The sequence below is a fragment of the Lagopus muta genome, chromosome 3 (assembly GCF_023343835.1).
Source record: "Lagopus muta isolate bLagMut1 chromosome 3, bLagMut1 primary, whole genome shotgun sequence".
NCBI lineage: Eukaryota > Metazoa > Chordata > Aves > Galliformes > Phasianidae > Lagopus > Lagopus muta.
The window spans coordinates 33,465,562-33,480,579 of record NC_064435.1 but is presented as its reverse complement, the minus strand read 5'-3'; the positions used below and the strand labels follow the sequence as shown (position 1 = coordinate 33,480,579).

General features: G+C 35.6%; 1 protein-coding gene across 2 annotated transcripts in view; it reads left to right on the top strand.

Annotated features, from left to right (window-relative positions):
• The window catches only part of PREX2 (phosphatidylinositol-3,4,5-trisphosphate dependent Rac exchange factor 2), a 218,495-nt gene that overhangs the window by 172,622 nt on the left and 30,855 nt on the right, over positions 1-15,018 (top strand). For both annotated transcript variants that reach the window (XM_048938904.1, XM_048938903.1), the window contains exons 34-35: positions 1,535-1,678; positions 5,672-5,786. In XM_048938904.1, the coding sequence (XP_048794861.1) occupies positions 1,535-1,678; positions 5,672-5,786 (259 nt within the window). The remainder of the gene's footprint in view (positions 1-1,534; positions 1,679-5,671; positions 5,787-15,018) is intronic.

Sequence of the window (15,018 nt, the reverse complement as noted above, 5' to 3'; positions counted from 1 at the left end):
TTGTGCCCATTGCTCCTTGTTGCTGCATTCCACTGAAGATAACATGACCCCATCCACTTGACACCCACCCATTAGATAGTAATAAGTGTTGATAAGATGCTATCCCAGTTGTCTGTTCTCCAGGCAAAACAGTCCCAGGTCTCTCAGTCTTTCCTCAGAAGGGACATGTTCCAGTCCCCTCATCAATTTTGTGGCCCTCCACTGGTCTCTTGGTAGAAGTTCCCTGTCCTTTGCAAATTGAGGAGCAAAGAACTGGACACAGTACTCCAGATGTGGCCTCACCAGGGCAGAGTAGAGGGGTGGGATCACCTCCCTCAACCTGCTGGCTGTGCTCTTTTTAATGTACCCCAGTATTCCATTGGCCTTCTTGGCCACAAGAGCATGCTGCTGGCTTATAGCCAAGCTGTTGTCCACCAGGACGCCCAGGTCCTTCTCTACAGAGTTCCTTTCTAGCAGATCAGCCTCTGACATGTACTGATGCATGCAGCTATTCCTTCCTGGGTGTAGGACTCTACACTTGGCACTGCTGAATCTCATAAGCTTCCTTTCCACCCATTGCTTACAGTTTTGTATCATCAGCAAACTTGCTGAGGCGTACTCTATCCCTTCATCCAGGTCTTTGATGTATTTGTTAAACAGGACAAGACCTACAGGACCCCAGTTAGACTCTAAGCTGCTGATCGCAACCCTCTGAGCTCTTCCAGTCAGCCAATTCTCAATTCACTTCACTGACTGCTCATCTATCCTACACTTCATAAGCTTACCTATGAGGATATTATTGGAGACAGTTTAAAAACCTTGCTGAAGTCAAGGGAGATAACATCCACTGCTCTCCCTTTATCTACCCAGCCAGTCATAACATCATAGAGGGCTTCTAGATTGATCAAGCATGATTTTCCCCTTGGTGAATTGATGCTGAGTACTCCTGATAACCTTCTTTTTCTATGTCTTTTGACTGAAGTGTTTGTGCTAAAATAGAGAGGAACACAAAGTACATGTGCTCTAGGAGTGTAACAAACTCTATTTCCTTTTAGCTTTAGTGTTGCCACTACAATCATCTTTACTGTAGTTTCAGAAAAAAAGGAACTTTCAATGACAATTTTTTTTCAACTATGATTCTGTGTGATCAATAGAAGTGCATTTCATTACCAAAAATAGTGAAAAATATTCACTGTGTATGAAATATGTCTCAAGCTACTCAAACCATCCTTCTAGTGGTTTCAAACCGTGCACTGTATGTACACATTTCTTCAGATTTTCAGAGAATTCAACATAGACTCATGCCATCTGTATTTGCTTAGTATTTGTGCTGCCATTGGCAGCAGGGCAAAGATGGATTTATGCTGTTTTTCTACTTTTGAAAATGGATGGGCCAAAAGTGACCGGAGCAGCATTAAATACGATGTAAAATACTGCACGTACTCATTTTGTTTGTAGTGATTTTGATCTAACCATGTGAACTTGGGGTGCAGAAGTTTCTGGAAAAGGATGTGTGATTGTTTTAACGAAGCACTAACACTGGCTATATTTTCAGATGTCCCAATCACATACCAAGCAGAAGGAAGCCGGCAAACTCTGAAGGTTTACTTCTACCTTGATACTTACCATTTCGAACAGCTTCCTCAAAGACTGAAGAATGGAGGGGGATTTAAAATCCACCCAGTACTTTTTTCACAAGGTAACTTGTTTTATTTTTTTCTGATTCTTACAAATAATACTTAAGTCTCTTTAAACCCTACTTACTGTTACTTAAATCTGTAACTGTAAGGGCATAGTTCTTTTAATGTTTAAATGTGTTGTTTAATTTGTGCATTTATTGAAAGCTTAGAATTAAAATGTGAATTTAAGAACTGCTGGATTTGTGGTAAAAAATAGATGTATGGATATGCGTTTCTAATTTTATAACTGTAATATTCCAACACCAAAAATGAATGCTCTTTCATCAGTGTTGTTTTGTTCTTCGTGCAACTTGCTGTTTAGTGTTTTGCATTCCAAATATTATAGTAGGCTTTTCATATTACTTCATATATGAAGACTAAATTGTTATCCTCTGAGAATTCTCTCTCTTCAAAATGTTATGAAGACTTAAATAACCTTTTCAGGCTTTTGTATTTATGACACTGCAGACATTACTGAAATGATGAATGGAGGCACTGATGTTCATGCTGTTCATAAATTGCAGGCAGCCTGCATTAGCTGCAGTGTCATTACAGTCATCAGGAGCACAGAATTTGATTCAGTGAAATGGTAAATGCAAGGTGCTGATTGCTTTAAGCTGACAGTGCACTGTACCTTGAGAAAGGCTTCCAGGGTCTGTGTGAACAGGCAGAAGTCAGATACACAAATGAGGATTTCATGGAGGGCTTGGTTTCTGATGAGAAGAATGTAAAAGGAAATAGTGAACAATAAGATACGTAAAGAGATAGCAGAATTTACTGTACATATAAAACATGATTTTTCTTAAATAAGATCCCTGAAGTCTGATTTTTAAATAAACTAAAAAGGATAGACTTCAGTGGATTTCTTTGAATAGATTGAGTTCAGTCATATGGGGAAAGGAGAACAATGAGCTTCAGACACATTTCAGTAGAGCAGACAAAAAACCACATGAAAGAGAATGGAAATTGTCTTTGTTCAGATGAAATCTTGGAAATACCTATTCATTTAGACTCAGCGAAGGGGGGCAAAGATTCAGTGTGCTGCAGAATTTATTTTGCAGAAAATTTTCCCTTTCCGTTTCAGAGGCCCCAAATATTTTTAATCTTTATAATAGTGTCTTTGTAATGAGCTGAAATGAAAGGGCAAAGATTCATTGAAATATCGCATCTCTTTATTAATTTTCAGTAAAAGTTTACTCCTATCTTTATCATACCTAATTTCTTTAATTTCCAAGAGTTCTCCTTCAAAATAGTCTGTTACACTCCAAGAATAAGAAGTCCTGGATAAGAAGTTACATAACAGTTTTTAAATAACTCTTTTTTTCCTCTCATTAATGAGTGTACTGAGGTTCTGTTTTTTACCTTTCTCCTGTGAGATTTGAATGAACTGCCATCAAACTAACTCAGTAGATCCCTGTCTTTAATTGAAATTTATTAGATAGGAATGTAGGAATCTTCTGTGAGTTCCCTTGTGAAGTTACTTCTTGCTTTCCAACCTTAAAACAGCTAAGCTATTTCCTGTCTGAAAATAGAGTGGTTTATAATGCTGAAAAACTGAACATTCGGAAAATCATGCTTATGCAATAGCTTTTCAAAGGAACAAGTCAGAACATATCAGTATTGTTTTATCTGTGTTGCATAGCTCCATTTCTAAATCTAGACATGTTTCTATATTTGCAGGATTAGGATTGTCAACTTTTTTTAATAGTTTTAGAACATTTATTGAGTCTTGGTTATGTATCCTTCCTCTTGTTGTCCTCTTTATTGAGTTGATCAACAGCTTTCTTGTACCACGGGGACAAAAAATGGACACAGCTTCAAGATGCAATCTAATGAATGCTAAAGAAAGTAAGGATAAACATTTCTGTCAGTCTAGCAGTTATGCTTCTGTTAGCACCAAGGATGTAGTTGGCTTTCTTTTTTTTTGCCAGGGCTTATGAGGAGTTTGCAAACTAACGTGACGCACAGATTCTTTCCAGCAGAGTTGTTCCCCAGGCTCCATCTTCCCAGGTGCAGGACTTGACATTTGACTTTTCAGCTTCACATTGTTCCTGCTGCCCAATTTCTCCAGCCTAAGTCCCCCACTTGGTGGCCCTGTGCTTAAATATGTACATTGGTTTCTGCTGTTTGGTTGCAGCTGCAAAATTGGCAGGAAGCGTCACCTCCTCTGGGTCGGATTTTGAACAATGTAGATCTCTGTAGTAATCTTGTAATGAGCCTCTAGATGTAGACCATGTTCCAATAATACTCTTTAAGCTCCCCCTCATCCTCCCACTCAGTTTATTTCCCATTAAGCTGTCTATATGTCCAGGTCATAATATCCTAATATCAACAGAAGAGTACCATGGAAGATATGTTTCAGTTTGTAAGGAAACCTGGCCTTACAAAAGAGCTTTTCAATATACTAGGTAAAAATATATTAAATTCTACAAATGAAGGAGGGAGCCAAAGCACACAGTATTGGATTCCCTGCTAGCAACCATGAGAATGACCCACACAGTGCCTGTAGAAACAGAACTGTGTGCCCCAATCAGTCCTCACAGGTGACTGAGTTTCCTGGTGAGTGATATAACCAGGATAAAACCAACTTTATGCCAGTGAAACAAGAAGTACAGATAATCAGCTCTATGTTTGTAGTAACCTCATGTTAGAAATGGAGTTCTGTGGATATTTCCGTATGGGCTTTCTGGTGTGATCTAACACCAAATAAGAGGCAAACCTAAATGTTGAAATTTAATATTTTTTGCACAGAAACAGAACTGGAAACTTTGAAAGCACCAAAGGGGATTGCAATTTGCATGTTCTTTCACACTGAATGAATTATTCATTAACTGGTCATATTAAGCAGTACAGTTACTGCTTAATACAGATTTAATATTCTGTGTACAGCTGAAGCTGTAAAGACTGCAGCATGTTTCCATCAGAACTCTGCTTTGCATGCATTTACTGATAGGGTGATGAATTCCATTACTGTGTATGGATTACTAAAGTAGTAATGTTCTTAATTGTGAAATCTTTAATGCTCCTCCCTAAAAAGCCTGTTTTACCAAGAGCCTATGTTTTATGTTATAAATAGGTTAATCTCTTAATAAGTTTTCATTAAGTAATGATCTTGATTTTTCTGGACAATATTTGCTTGAGATGTTTCAAACACTTGAACATTTAATGCAGCTTAGTCAAAGAAAAGGGTGAGCATTCTTGAGTATTTAAATTTAAGGATTGGTAGGTTGTTTTTTTTTTTTTTTTCATTCATTTCCTTTTTTTGGGGGGGGTTGCTTTTGGAAGTTATTGCTTTTAGAAGAATGTGCCAAAATGGGAAGGTTGTACTTCTTTTTTCTTTCTTCTGATATATATATATATATTTTTAATTATCATATGAGGACAGTGTCTTTTACTGGAAGCCTTTATTTAGGTCCTGAATTCTTGTAGCAATATTTCACCTTGCTTTTGTAAAGTGAATACAGCAGAGATGAGTGAAGCGTTTGAACATTGAGACGTACCCAATACCTAAAAAGGAGCTTATATAGCTTATATGACATTTTCAGAGATCCAAAGAAATTTGTTTTACTTGTTGTGGTAGAAGGCTTTCAGATTATCAGTGTAAATATCTACAGGTTCAAGAATTCCACATCTCCCCATATGAGGCTTCACACAAAGTTAGGTCTCCCTCTGTGAAAGTAGCTGGTACTTTTATCCATTTCTTCTACCCCATTTCATTTTACTGCTTTTCCAGTATATATCAGAAATTGAAAGTATGGTTTTGCATTCAGGCTTAGTAGTACTTCAATTAGAGCAACAAAAGTGTATTTTCTACAGGGACAGCAATATAATTTTTCTTGTAAATGAAATCTTAAAGAGAATTTGATGACATAACAAACAGCTCAGCAACCCACAGGAGTCACAACTTCAAGGTTAGAAACTAATTCACTAGTCTGTGAACAAAGCTACAAAGGTGAATATTAAATATTTAATACTGATTTTTCTCTCCTTCATTCTACTTTCTCTTTTCATAGCATTGGAGAGCATGGAAGGATATTATTACAGAGACAGCGTTTCAGTAGAAGAATTTCAAGCTCAGATTAATGCAGCATCGCTAGAGAAAGTCAAGCAGTATAACCAGAAACTACGGTGGGTAATGGTACCATGCAAGTTTTTACTTTCTGACCCAGTTTTTATGACATATCTTTAAATTAAAGTGCATTGTGTGATACTTGTTTTTGTTGCTTGATTGAAGAAGATCTAAGTCTCGTGATTCTGACTTTTCTTACTTCTGCACTGTTAAGATTACATTGAAATAGAATAATATTTTTTTCCTAAATTGTTTTTCCATGAAAATTACAGCTGTAGTAATCCTGAGCTGTAGCCTCAGGATTGTTTTACTAATGTATATACAAAAGGAAATGTCTGCTTGATCACAAATGCTGATCTGCTGTATCAGTTGTTGAACTTCGTGGTCTGATTTTGCAGATCATATTTCTGTAGAGTATGACTTAAAAATAATGCTGTTTTCATCAAAGCAGAATGTATTTGTGTTTTTGTCCATTACTAATGGGCCCAAACTAATGGGAATAAAAACATTTCTGGGTATTTGCATCAGCTTCAGGTATGGATAACAGAGCACATATGCATTGTAATATGATACAGATTGTGTATTTTGGTAAATAGGAAGCTGCACGTTAAGACAGAATTTTTGCTATACTAATCTATTAGTGCTGAATAGAATAATGAAGGTATGTACCAAGACCACTCTTGCAGCAGAGTGTATCTGTGGAAAACACCTTTTAAATATACCGTTTACATGAGTTGAAAAGGTGCAAAGGACTGCTGAAAAATCACATCTTTTCACTTTTTAAATCCTTTACTTGGATGGAAACTACCATGTTAGGCAGCTTTCAAACAGTAGAAAACAGGAGGTAGAAGAGAGATTAAGGACAGCTGAGAAAAGCAAAGAGGAAGGTTGTTCAGTCATCCCATGGGTATTTATATGGGGAGAAGCAGATAAGTGAAGGTCTCAATATTTTTCCAGCTATTTCACCTGTTGACCCACTCCTGTGGTTGGGACATTTTTTTCTTGTATCTTGAAATGAAAATGTATTTCTGAAATATTTTATCAAAGCAGCGCATTTTCTAAATTTGCTTTAATTTAAGTGGTATTACAGCAAAAGCAATTATAAATCTACTTGTACTCTATGAATACTGTAGATCTCATTTCTTTGTTCCATCTGTGTCAGTACAAATGTGTCCTAATGGCAAGCGTAGTATTTATTTACTTATTCTGTTTTCCACATTGTTTTTTATTTTTCCAAAGTCACTATTTGGAGGGAGAAAAAAAAATTTAATCCTTTGTATTTATTTAAGAAGTGGTATGTGACCATTCAGTTTTATAGGAAGCTTTGGTCATAGTGATATTTAATGCAAATTCTGCATTAAAGTATTTTCTATCAGTTGGTCAAGGCAATTTTTTTGTCATGTTCTTTTCTATGAATACATCTGATTTAGCCCCATAATAATCCTTAAAATAAGTTCTTACCAACTTTACATTCTAATGTTGCTTGGCCTTGCTTATCTCATGCATTCTAGTTAGGATCTTCATTCATGCTTTGGATCTAATGAGACATAGCACTCTTACGGTGTTTTGATTCATGGATCTGACCAGTTGCTAATGATTAATGCCTGGTTTTGCAAGGAGCTACTGTGAAAAAGTTAACATTCAACAAAAATTACCAATGGTAGCTCTGTCCAATTTGAAGAATAGGAAAATTACATTTTTCTTTTTTTTTTTTTTTTTTTTTTTTCTCCTAGCCATTTCATGTCTGATGAGGACATTCAGTAATTGATCTCTACATTTATTTTCTGTTGAACTTAAGCCATTTCTTAAATGAGGCACAAAGAGCTTCAGGAATTCACTAACATAATGTGAAGAGAAGAGGAAAAAGAGAAAAGCAGATGCTTTGTTCTTGTTCTGCTCTTTGCTAGGCAATGTAGGTGTTTGGACAGGAGAATCTAATAAACTAAGTACAGCAGCAAAAGCTATTAACATTTGGATAATTGCTCCAAAGGAAAACATAAAAGTGAAATTGAATAGTCCCTGGAAACATACACAAAAGCAATTACATTGTCTTAAACTCTTCATGTGGAAGAAATCCTCTGTGTAGCACCACCTAATCAGTAATAAAATGTCATTCAAGACACAACCAGTAAACCATCATTTTTCTGTACAAAAAGGAATACAATGCTACTCCTGGAATTACTATCTGATGATCACTTTTCAGTCTTTCCATTGCTACAGCAGCAGAAAGCAAAGCAGAACAGCAGAACTTTTGAAGCAAATTCAGCTTCTCTTATTCCTGATACATTTGACTAATAGCGTTCTAATCTGAACCCAATGGAGCCATTTAAATTGTAGATAATCCCACTTACAAAGGAACTGTGGTGAAATTGAGCAGGAAAATAAAATTTAAAAATGTTTGGTACCTCAGCTGCTACTTAATTTTCTGTAGTAAAGTTCTGTTAGAGAATGAACATATAGAATACTTTTGAGGAATGCAGTGTCTTTTGGGTGAAAAGACAGATACTGGCATGTACCGTACCGAATTCACTTGCAATTTATTTATATAACTGAATCAAGAGATATATTAGTAAATTTGTAGTGGTTTGTCAATCAAGTAAAATAAAAAATGGAATCCTTACTTATATTGCAGAATTCATTCATTCATTGCTAATGAACAATGATCAACTTCATCACAGTATCAGAAGTGATATAATCCATCCAGATCCTCCTCAACACCAATTTGAGCAGTCATGAAAACTTGTCTCTTTCATGGTCCTTGCTTTGCGGCCTTTGGAAATGCAACCTCAACTGCAGAGCACTAATCATAAGGTTGTCATTGGTAGGATATCGTATGAAAGACAGTTGAAAACCAGTTACTTAATTTGATACTTATGTGGAATGGAGGTAATGTCCCTCCATCTTCCATAATTGACTTTAACCCTACCTATCAGAAGCTGATTGGTTATACAAGAAAACTTTCATTCTAAGACCAGCTAAGCATTTCTAGCTTTTCTATAATTCCTGAGCCAAAATCCTTTGCCTCTGTGATGTGTAGGAAGTCCTTTATCTGAATAAATGTTATTTTAAAAACAGACTAGTTTATGAGATTTCTGGAGCTGCTGGAAAATCTTCCGCATCTGGCCCACAATTGTTCTTAATGATGCTGGATTTTTTTTCACCGTCAGCCATCGTGCTTTTATTTCTGTAGTTCAGTGCTTCTCTGACATGCATAAGGGAAAAAGCTGTACTGACATTGTATTTGCAAGTTGTGCTGGTGCACTGTAATTTTAATCAAATGGTTTGCTAGTAGGAAACATGTAATGTAACCAAGTGAAAGCAATTAGGTCAGTAAAGATTTTTGAATATATTTATTACTATGTCTTTGATATCCCTACTGTTGTCATACAGGAGGACCAGTGCATCTTACCTTTACAGATACTAATGTTAAATAATAATATTCTACATTCTCCTACCTCCTTTCAGTTTTCTTCATCTTTCTGCTTCACTACTTCTTGCTGTTCAAATAGCCTTGTTCCGTCTTGAATCAGTTGTTTTGCTTTTATAGATATGAGTCAGTTTTTCTTCAGCAAGGCACAGTGGTATTTGAATTCATATCTGCAAGGAACAGTGATACAAATAGTGATAATTCATGAATGCAATATAATTACTTAAACTGTTGGATTGAGTTAAATCTTTTCTGGCACATCTTGAATCATATGTGATTGTAAAAGAATGAGGGAAAACTTGATTTATAATTTTTGAAATGTTAATGTTTTAAGAGTTATTTAGTTAAAACACACTCTGTCCTATGAATATGATTTTTATATTTGCTAAAGGTTTATTTCCTGCATGATGTGATTCATTATAGTATTTATTAGCATACTGCATAGAAATATATCATACGGTCATTACAAAAGCTTGGTTATGTTTGCAGGCCACTTAAAAGCTGGGAGAAACCCTGATCTACATGTCAGCTGAATGGCCATAACTCAAGCAATCCTTAGACTGAATGGTGACTTTTAAGATAAAACCTTTAGCTGAATATAAACACATTTTCCATCAAAAGAATTAAGTTTTGGATTAGCTTCCTGCAGTAAGTGAGATTGTTTTAGAATGACCTCGATGACTATAGGAATGCTTGTGTTGATTTGTCAGAGGTTTAGGCTTGATGGCGTAGAATGGGCCTTCCAGTCTACGATAATAAGGAAGCTTGCTTTTCCGGTCTTTATTTCTCCATGAATATTTGACATTTTGACACATATCAGGCAATTCTGATCGTACTTTTTTCATCTATGAATTATATTTTTGGGAAGGAAATGGGCCCCTCCTTCAACATTCTGTTAAAATCTACTTTTTCACAGGTGCTCTTGGTTATCATCTTAATCAAAAAAGTCCAGGAACATCTGTTTTTAAGAGCTTTTCTCTGGAGCACATGAATAATATGTCTCAAAAGTGGAAAAGGTGTTGGGATACAGGGCATTCAGTGGGGTGTGGGGCTACAACTATGTGAGATGTCTGCATTTGTTCCACTGCGTTCTCTTGACACCAAGAATAAACTCTCATGGAATTTAGGTGCCTATACTTGAATTCTGAAATTGTCTACACAGCTAATTCTTAGCTGATGAGAAATTAGTGCAATCATTGGCAGTTAGATTAATGAACATCTTTAATGCCTCTTTAGCACCTGTCCTTGCATTTAGATATCTAAACACCTTTAAAATTTGGTTCCCAATAATATGGTGGTTTGAACTGGGAAGATTAAGAGGGGAACAAGGAAAGGAGTAGATGAAGGTGAACTTAGGAGAGCTCTACTTCCAAGAGTGCTACTTCTTATATTTATTCCTGATATGTCTCTTTCTGCTGACATCCCTGACAACATGATGACCTAGTTATTTAGGCCAAAGATCACGCTGTGGGAAAGGTAGATGAGGATTGCTGTCCATTCTCACCAGTGGTGTGAGTGCTAATTATTACTGTGTAGTAATTAACTTGCCTATGCATCAACATAGAAGGCCTGAAGAAAATGTTCTTTGTGCCTGCTGTTCTGTGTGATTTGGAACTATTCTTTGAAGTGAGCTGGCACTAAAGGGAAAAGGCCTTTTTAAATTTATTTTTTTCTTTTCATTTCTCCTATGTTGCTGCTTTCTTTGATATCATTTTGAGGTAAATTCAAGTCTGCTAGGCTAAGGAAGCAATTATAATCAGTGAATCTAATGACAAATGATTTAGCTAACTATCCTCATTACACTGAACATCTGATTACGTTGAATGCAATATTTGTCATTTTAAAGTGTTTAATTTACAACGTAACTTCAAACTGTTTCTCTTTCTAAAGTCTCCTGCATCTATCTGATGACATAAGAAGCCTTTATCGGAATATTGGCAAATTTAATTTAATCTTGCTGTAATTCGTGAGAATTTAATATAATTATTTTTTATTTTAAAAAAGAATTATGAAGAGAGAATTTCTGCCCCTAGAATTTATATGAGCATGGAACAAAAATATGTCTATGTAATATAACATCTTTTTATTAACACAAACATGCATACATACTCAGCAGCTTCTCAAGCTGCAGGCTCCTTGGCAGGCTGAGATTTTCCATACTATGTATAACTTACTCTAGGCAGAAAGTAGATGTGATAGCACTTATGACTTCAGGTTGAGCTAAAATTCTCTAATGGTTACTTTGGTAGAAATGACACGACATAAAAGATCTATCTATTTAGAGAGAGTTAATTACTATGAAAGAAAGAATTTGTCTCTGGAACAAGAGTATGAGTCCTCAAGACCATGCCTGCATTATCACACAGACAAAATCATATATCAAGTCCCATAATTAATGCATTAAAAGCCATCTTAAAACTGACAGACTTCTTTTCCCACGGTTTCCAGTGGGAAAAAAGCCTTTCCAAATGAAATTGCTCATGAGATTAAGAAGCTTGTGCTGTTTGTTCTTGTCCCCCTCTTGTCCTGTGAATTTAGTGTTATTTTCCTTTCCTTCATGTCTAACTAGTCTTTGTTATTGCCATCAAATTCAGAACATAATAATCTGGGGAGACTTACAGGTTTTAGGTTGTAATTCTATGAAAACATTTTCTTTCCACTGAAGTGGAATATTTATGAACTAGGCAAAAGCTATTTTCCTATTTTTAATGCCAGGTATTTGATATATTGCATTGTGTTTAAAAATACAGCAACAAAACTGAACTGCAATGCTATACATACCAATTTATCAAGTAGTTTATATGCCTATAAAAAATGGAAATCTGATGCCTTTTGGAATTGTAAGATGTGATTCCAAATGAAGTAGATACTTCTAGCTGAACTCTATATAATGCAAAATTGTTATGAAGGAGAGACTGAGAATTAAGCATTCACTCTGAAGGACATAACAAGGAAATAATTGCCAGATTTATCTCCTGACAAACTTAATGAGAAACATTTTAGGTAGAACAGAAATTGGGATTCATTGCATCTAAAGTGAAGCAGGACCAGAGTGAACAGAGAGATACTGGATAAAGTAAATTAAATTGTCTAGCTGGTCTAAAAGATATCTCCAGCTGGCTCAGATTTAGATTTTTTTTGTTTTTGTTTTTTTCTTCTTCTCTCTTCCAGTTACATACCCTGTGTGTGAGTATAAATTTCTTACGCTCTTTAGACTTTTGGCAAAGTGTGATCAAAATTTATTACAGAGAATGTTCAGAATTTGAAGATTATGCTTCTTGATACTAAAGAATAAAAACACCTCGAAATGACACCTGGATCATTCTGTTTTCTTAGTGCTTGGCAAATGCAGAGAAAGTGTGTCTGCAGAGATTAGAGATGAAGCTTTTTCTTTCACTTTTGGTCACTTGATATGAATTCAGTTCAAGCCTGTAGCTTGTACAGCTTGTAGGTGTAGTAGAAATGCTTGCTACCCTATGACTGTTTGGCATGTTATCACCTTAACACAATATTCCATGTCTAGAATATCATAAATCAAAAAGCGAAATATACTTTGTGATAAAGAAGTGCAGAAGCTGTTAGTACCAATGGGTTCAGTGTGGATTTGGCTGTTGGTATAACAGGAGAAGCAGTAAGGCACCTAGAAGTGGTGGTGGCTCAAGATCTTTCCTTTCAATTAATAGAACAGGATGATTTCAAGTGATCTGGGAAGTAAACAGAGATGACTGGAGGCTTAGCATGCTGGGAACTAAGATCTCTTCTGGATCACTAGAAAAATAGAGGGTAAAATGCAACATCTGAAAAACAACCAGAGTTACATAGAGAAAAAGCCTTTTCTTATTTTATTTTTTCTATTTTCTGCCATCCAGAACTTTTTGTGCTCACACTTCCACAGTTCTGTTTGGTTACAGTTAGAATAAACACTGGCAAAGCTGGTGTGTCACTGTCCCTAGAGTTAGCCAGGAGGGACTTACACATGAAATATAAATTACCCAAGGTATATTCAGTGCTACGGAGTGTTCAAATTTTCTTTACTGTGCTTTGAGTTGCACAGTAGTGCTTGGAAATGATCAGAATATTACAATCTAAACTGTTTAAGAATTTAAAACTGTGAAATTGTCATGAAGGTGTTTTCTTGTTATAATTAAACTTTTCTCTAATAATAATATTGTACACAGGACTGTATCACTGTCACGTATGTTAGGGTTATGGACCTTAATCTCCTTGATGTCCATAATCTTGTTTATGATGAAACTACAGAGCTTCTGCACATTGTCCTTATTGCTGAAATATGTATTTTTTGAGGCGTGTAAATGATGGAAGGTGGGAAGTCCTTGTGTGTTCTTACATCTGATTGCTCATGTGTGCAGACTTCTTTCAACTACTCAGTATGCTAAGGCTTCAGTGGGTAGTTATCTTAATGTATTCTGTCTACATAAAAACTATTCCTTTCTTGTGCACTTAATTAGAAAGAGAATGTTACAGTTTCTTTCTTCTAGACTTGGAGCATGAATAGCAATATAGAAATACTGCTAGCAAAATGTACAGGAGTTGTGCTGTGTTGCAATAACTGTCAATTCAAATCGTGTCCAGTGTTGGACCTTTCTACAGCAGAACCCCCAATTAACCTTTATTTAATGCGATTTAATCCAATTATCTTGCCACCGTGTCCAGTCAGAGAATGGATGGTCAACATCCAGTATAAGCATATAGACTTCCTAGAACAACAATTTGAAAGCCTAGGAACTTGATTATGCACGTACATGCATGTACAGAGTGTCTCAGACAGACAAGCTTTAAGCTTCAGTTTTCAGTGTTTCATTTTTTCAGGTTTTTACATGTCTAAATCATTTTTTTTAGGGTAACCTACAAAATCCTATCAGTTTTTCTGCATCTAATGCACAAGTTATGGGAAAATTTATTTTATGATAGGTTTTTCTTTTTGAGCCCTAACCTACTTGTTACTTTAATCCATAGTAAGTTTTCCTTGAGGTATCTGTCCCGTTATTTGACATTTTGACACAGGGAGTGTCTTTAAAAGGTGGAACATAGCAATCATCTCCTGTAGTTTTAATATCTATTGTTTTATCTACCTTTTTTTTCCTCTTTAAAGGAAAAGGCTTTTCTACAAGAATTTATAGAAATTGTAAGGCTTTTAGTAGCACAAAACAGCATCACAATTGCAGACAAAGAACTATGATTTCATTCTTGTTCATTTCAAATTGATTAGAAAATACTGTCTGAACTGGGCACTGCGCCAAGATTGCCATTAACTTTTCCCATAAAAGATGATGAAGGACCTTAACAAGCATTTAGTAATTAAGCGAAGTGCTTTGGAAATTTATTTGCTGTCCACAGTTTGTCATGTTCTGTAAAATACTGAAGCATGTTTTTATGAAAAGCAATAAAAATAAAGCATTGGAGAAACATCTGGGAGTGTTATCTGATTGTAGTGGAGGGGGAATTGTTTCAGTGGTAGCAGGATATTTTGATATTCAAAATTAATGTTGTGTACAGTTGATTTCTTTTGTTCTTTAACTTAATGAATAATGGACTGAATTAATATAGTAATTCTTATAATTGTATATCCTATTCTAGCACTCGTGTTGCTTCATTTTGTACCCTGAGTTGATTATTTTCCATGTACTCCATTAATGTGTGTACTGTTCTATATTTGGTTTCTGGTCTCATTTAATGCAGTTGAATTTACTGAAATAATAGCACAAAGAAAATGGAAGTGAAGAACATACTGAAAATGGAGCAGATTTTCCTGTGGCATAGCAGGAAAAAACAGTGAAGGCTTTTAGTCTAATAATGTTTGGTGGGTGGCAGGGTGGTGCTTTGGTCTTTAGCTTTGCTAACAA